Source organism: Mesitornis unicolor, unplaced genomic scaffold, assembly GCF_000695765.1.
Source record: "Mesitornis unicolor isolate BGI_N332 unplaced genomic scaffold, ASM69576v1 scaffold25965, whole genome shotgun sequence".
Lineage (NCBI taxonomy): Eukaryota > Metazoa > Chordata > Aves > Mesitornithiformes > Mesitornithidae > Mesitornis > Mesitornis unicolor.
This window is the reverse complement of record NW_010183858.1, coordinates 23023-29022: the sequence shown is the minus strand read 5'-3', so window position 1 is coordinate 29022 and position 6000 is coordinate 23023. Positions and strand designations below refer to the sequence as shown.

At 38.2% G+C, this 6000-nt stretch overlaps 1 protein-coding gene across 1 annotated transcript in view; it reads left to right on the top strand.

The window, feature by feature from the left end:
* The window catches only part of LOC104540471 (dual specificity protein phosphatase CDC14A-like), a gene marked incomplete at both ends in the record, with an annotated part of 33285 nt that overhangs the window by 4745 nt on the left and 22540 nt on the right, over positions 1-6000 (top strand). The window contains one exon of the mRNA XM_010184294.1: positions 5913-5988. Coding sequence (XP_010182596.1) covers positions 5913-5988 — 76 coding nt within the window. The remainder of the gene's footprint in view (positions 1-5912; positions 5989-6000) is intronic.

The following is a 6000-nucleotide window of genomic DNA, read 5'->3' as shown; positions in this document are numbered from 1 at the left end:
CCTGCTGACATGAGCTACTGACAAGTTTATATTTGAAACTTGTAAAGTGCTCTCCTTGAACACCTCTGGGGTTTTCTCCAGTCCAACAGTTTCATAAATTTTATAACTACACATTGCTTTATCATACCTGTCTTTACTTTTTCATATGGAAAGATAAAAACAATTGCCAAAAGCATTGAAGATTTTTTTCTTTGTTTGCAGTAAGAGGGTAACAGGATAAAACAGATTTGTTTTCTGGACTCCAGTTTTATATTGGACAGGAGTGTAGCTTGATATAGGAAACCTTTTATAAGAAACTTGGCCTCTGTTAAGATGACTTTTTTCCCATAAGAGTGTAGGTTTTTAACATGACCTGAAAGTTATTCTGCAGGGGAACTTTTAATGGGAGAACCTCTTCCCTGGTGCCTTGTTCTTGACATCAGGGAGCATTGTATAAGAAATCCATATCTGGAATAGCTATTTATTAATCTATAATTTAGACCTATGAGTTCTTGTTCAATTTTGAAGAATCAGGATCCTGAGGAGCATTTGAAACATGGGAGGGGAAATGCAGTGTGTACCTGGTGTTTTGCATAATCCAGAGCCTTTGTATTATTCCTACCTTCAGATGCAGGCAATGGTGTGATATTTAATTTCTAGGGTTATATTTGCTGTATCATTCTTCATCTATGCAGAAGTGTGTGTTCCCTAAGCAGTATTAAGTGTTAGGGATTGTGTCTCAGCCCAGATAAGGAAGCTGCTGGCAGTTCACGTGTTTCTGGAACTGGCGATGCTAGAGCAGAGGCAGTGCCATTGAGTGTCTCACCTTTGCTGGAGCACACCCCAGGAAATGGGAGCTGGAGAAAGACGACTGAGTAGGTGAGATTTCCTGACCAGGCTGCAATGGATGTGTGGAGTGATCCTCTTGTCTTTCATCCGGAAACTTTGTTGCATGTAAGATGTGTTCAGCTTATGATGTGAAGCATTTGCCTCTAGCCAGTCAGCCCCTCCTGCAGTAGCTGGTTCTTACACAGCTTAATGGCTAGACTCACAGCACGTGCAGCAAGGGCCTTACAGTGCAGTGACCTCAATGTTGTGGTAATCCAGCCTAGGAACGGGAAGAGAAAAACAAGTGGGGAATGTTTTTCTTACTCTAATTCAGTCTCATTGCTTAATTTTAATAATATGCTGGATCTTTGTAAAATGCTGAAAAAATAGTGTTGTTTTGGGGTTAGGAAGGTATATTTTTCTGCTAGTTCCTGAAGTTCTTGTGGGTAATCTTTTGTTTTGAGTAATTACAAGCTTGGGCTGTTCCTGTTTTGGAACAGAAATGACATTATGTGGTTGCTAGCTCCCAAGAAGGCAAGCTTCTTACCTAAAGGAGTAGTTGTACCCCAATTCTAGTATACATACCCCAGAAAACGATTGCAATTTTTAAACTGTGTCTCTGTTTTCAAGTTACAAAACCAATAATTGAGTAAGCTGCCATGCAAAAAATGTCACCTCCCCACCCCAAGCATTATTGCATAGTTAGCACTGACTTAGATCTGTTTTGTTCCACCCCTACCCTACCCCCAGTATGGTAATTAGGCTTTGGTCCATATTCAGACTCTTGGAAACGCCTACATTTTGGCCAGAATGCATACATACCATTGTGTTCAGTGTAGCAGTAACACTGAACTTACACTGGGCTGTCATGAAGAAAAGAATCCTGAAATAGCTTTTCAGACAGGAGTCTCTTATCCTTTCATCCATACTTGTGTTGCTGTATCACAGAACTGTGAGTGAATGGCAGTATAAAACTGCTCTGGTGTATTCATGTGTGCGGAAAAAATACCAAGCTTCTGGGGTAAGCTTCACAGTATAAGCTGTGCAATTTGTCTTTGAAAGATAACTTCATACCTTAGCCATAAATAGGTTGACTGTGATGTTAATATGGAGGTTATCGAGTCGTTTCGAAGTCTGCCAGACTCCAGTATTCCTTCATTGACTGTAACTAAGTTCCATCTTATAGTTCAAGATATGGAAGCTGTTTATTCTGCTGAGCTGGGGTCAGTGGTGTTCAAATGCTTAGTAAAAAGTGACTGGCATTCAGAAGAGCGCCCAAGGTGTCAGCTGGCTCGTGGCACCTTCACATGGCATCCTGTGGAACTGCTGTCATCAACTCAAGTTTCTCTCCTGAAGAGTTTTGAGGTACATTTCTTCATTTCCTGGAGGAACATACAGTAACTGCTTGCATGACACAGCAGACCAACGGGGTCTTTATGGGCTGGCCTTTCTAGGTGGGTGAGCATTCCTGTGGTACAATATAGCAGATACCTCAGATGTTGTGCTATAAGAACTGATAGGAAGGAGTGGGCCTAGGAATCTCTGCTGAGGAGAATACAGATAGAAGAAACTTCTGCTACTGCTTCCAGGTGGCATGATGATAGTATTTTTGAAGTATTTAAATATTCATCTAGTATATTCTGGGATTTTCCTACTTCTTAGTTTGAGAAGCTCAAGGATAGCAAGTTTCCATGGGTTGTGGGGGAAGAATAATTTAAGCTATCATCTAAGTACTTGATTAAAAGAAAATATAATTGAATGTAGATTAATACCATACTTGCCTTCTGTTCCTCATATCTGGTTCCCACCTCCATTGTACATGACTCTCTCTTAACTGGCTTACGCTTTAACAGCATTCTGATTTCTTATTGTATATAAATGCTTATTAAAACATCTAGATACGAAGAAAGCCTGTTACCTGTAAAAGAGGTGGAAGTAAAATAATATTGAGTAGGTGACTATCATGTAAGATTTTATTTCTTTTGTCTGTTATGTTCAACTTTTGCCAAATCCAGTTCTTCATTCAGCTGACTACGAGGTGTCTTTTCTTACCTGTTCTCCATAGCCCCCATTTCTCATCTTCCCTTTGTGTTTAACTGTATTTCAAAGTTCTGTTCTTAAGAACAAAATCCTCTAGGTGAGTCAGGATCAAGTGTGTCTAATTCAAGTACAAGAATGGCCTGTTATTCTAAAAGGAGTGAGGCTGCATAAGATTAAACCCTTCTGTTTAAACGTGTCAGACTGTACTTAGTTCTAAGGCTATAAATTGAAGAATTTCATAGATCAGAGTTCATTGACTTCAATACTGAACCTTGTATTGTCTTTCAGAGAACTCTTTGATTTGGAAGTTTGTAAAGCACTTATTTTGCTTTGTTCCATTAAAAAAAAAAGGACATTGAAGCTTATTACAATTTAGAGGTATTAAGTGGAGAAAGTTAAAATTACACAGGTAATGGATAACTTTTCTCCCTCACGTACCTACCACAGTGTTTTATCAGAGAAGCAAATGACTGGCTCATACTGCCTACGTGGTGTTATGTAAATCACTTTGGAATTGCCAGTGTTTGGTGCATAGGTGATGATGCTGGTGCATCAGTGACAAAAAGTGCCTTTCCTTTCCGATTCTGTGAAATGCCTTGTCTTGCGTAGTCATACAGTGGTAGTACCAGAGTCCTGAATGTGGATAATTATTTTTTCCCCTGTGTTAAGAGAAGCACAGCACACTTTTAGTGATGATGATGATGATAATAATAATAATGATAAGTGATGGAGAAGTAGTCAGTCTGAGAATCTGACATCTTTAGGTTGGTGGCTGAGGGAATCTAAATAATATAATTACTTTATGGATAGACTTAATGAGTGGATTTTATGCTTATCCCCACCAAAATAATAATTTGTCTGTTGTGGATAAATTTATTTGTAAATTCATTGTAATGTGCTTTTCAGACACTTCTGTTTGAGGTTAATCATGTGGAAAATTGGAAGTGGATATATGACTTCACATTGATGTACTTCTAGCAAATCAATAGTAATAAAAGCTTACTATCCTAAAGCTACACTCACTCTCATGTTGTTAGCGGACCAGTTTTAACTTATTTGTCCTAACTTATACTTGTCCTTTAAATGTTTTGGTTTTTATTTTAATCTCGATTAAAAGCTATGGAGGTCTTGGTTTGTTGTTGTCTTTTTTAAAGTATCTGTAACTGTTGATTGTACCTGGCAGACTTATCTAAGAAAAGATGAGGAATTCTAAAGGTAAACCTTGCTTTACTGCCACTGTAATTTTCCCTTGAGTTAAGTATTAGTTAAATTGAAATAACTAATTTAACTTAATTTCATTTAATAAAGTTATAAGAGCTGGACAGTTTAGCCTTTGACCCAGCTAATGAGCTCCTGTAATTAAGCATTATGTCATAGTATTTTGTACTGAAGAGTTGAACTGAATCTTAAACTGTAATGTTTTTATTTGATGTTATAAAGTAATGATATTGAAATAGCTTTGGTGTGGCAGGCAGGCTACTTGTCCTAGGGAGTGATTAGGCTAATATAATTCTCTCTTTTTGCACTGGACTTGGCTTTTTCGTTGGAGAGAATGTGAGCAGAAGGATGTTAATGAAGCTATAAACACCAGAAGGACAGGGCACTCTTGCTTTGTTGTGCCCACTTAGAACAGCAGAATGACTGGAGCTGGAAGACACCTCTGTAGATTCTAATCCAACCCGCAGGCTCAAAGCAAGGTCAACAAGAGCAGGTTGCTCAGCCTTGTGCGATGGGGTTGTGACTCCACAGCCTCTGTTAACTGGAACACAATTATTTTTCTTGAAAAATAAACCCTCTGGTATGGGGAAGAGAGCTTGAAAGGTACGACCACCTACTCTATCATGTGATTTCAGTAAGTGTTCTCTACTTCGGAGCCCACAAGCTGTAGAACAGAGTTACCTTCTTCTTTTGTCGCTCTCCAAATAGCACCGATCCAGATGCTGATGGCCTGTTTTGTTTGTCAATAGGTGAGAAGTGTCCTGTCTCTTTTAGAGTAAGGCAAAGCAGATTAAAACAGCTTAAGTTATAGTCCATTCTCACTGAAATTTATAACGTGTGCATCAACAAATTTTCATAGACAATTGAGGTGAATACTTTTATACATAAAAGGAAAAATACTGGAGAAAGCTTGCAACTTAAATTTTGAGCAATTTTCCACAATGAGTGGGGAGGGAGAAGACTCTAGAGGGTGTCACAAGTTGCTTGAATAAAGGCTGCTGTTACTTGTGAAAATACCTATATGAAGGGTTAGCTGGGAAAGAACACTGTGAATCCCTACCAGGAAATTGCTTTTACTGTGCAATAGTTTTCCTGTACAGACTACTGCTGCTGGCTCTTATCCTAAGGATAGTGATTGCTGCTTCAAAGGCAATGTGAATGTTTAAGAAGAATCTAGAAGAGAGAAACAAGAACAATCAGAAGGCATGCAATAAATAATAAATTGAAAGAACAGCCTAGAGACAAATGGACTGGGGAACTAAGGGAAACATAATGATATGTAAAGTGTATATGTGATATGTACTCTCTGGAATAGTGGAAGATGGGATAGAAACAAGCTCAGATTTCAGACAGAAACAAGACTGGATGTCATAAAATAAAATGTGCTACCCATAAGAAAGTCTATGTATCTTATTCTTCGTAGTACCCAATGATATATTCTCATCTGAAGCAGTTGTAGAACCTTTATCTAGGATGACATGAGCATGGCATGAAGGGGAGTAGATCGTGTCTTGAAGGTTTCTCTCTGCAGTTTTGTCACTCTGCAAAACCAGACTGGATATCATGGGATGAAGAGCAAATTTCTGTAGCTAGTGTGTGTACATAATGGAAGAAGTAGTTACTGGAGCATCTTAAACTGAACTACAAATGCTTTTAAATTAGCTGGTACTATTGTCCCCTTAAATAAATCGATAAAGGGCATATCTGTTGCACCATATATATTGGCTACTTGGTATTCGCCAAAAGTTAATGATTTGCGGCTTTAACTATCTACAACATGCATGTTGAAATTTGCTTAGCTATTTTGTATAAGTAACACTTTTTTTTTCTTGTTCTTTTTCTTCCAGTTTCTATGGAGATTTTGGACCTTTAAATTTGGCAATGTTATACAGATACTGCTGTAAGCTAAATAAGAAATTAAAGGTAAGCTTTGTT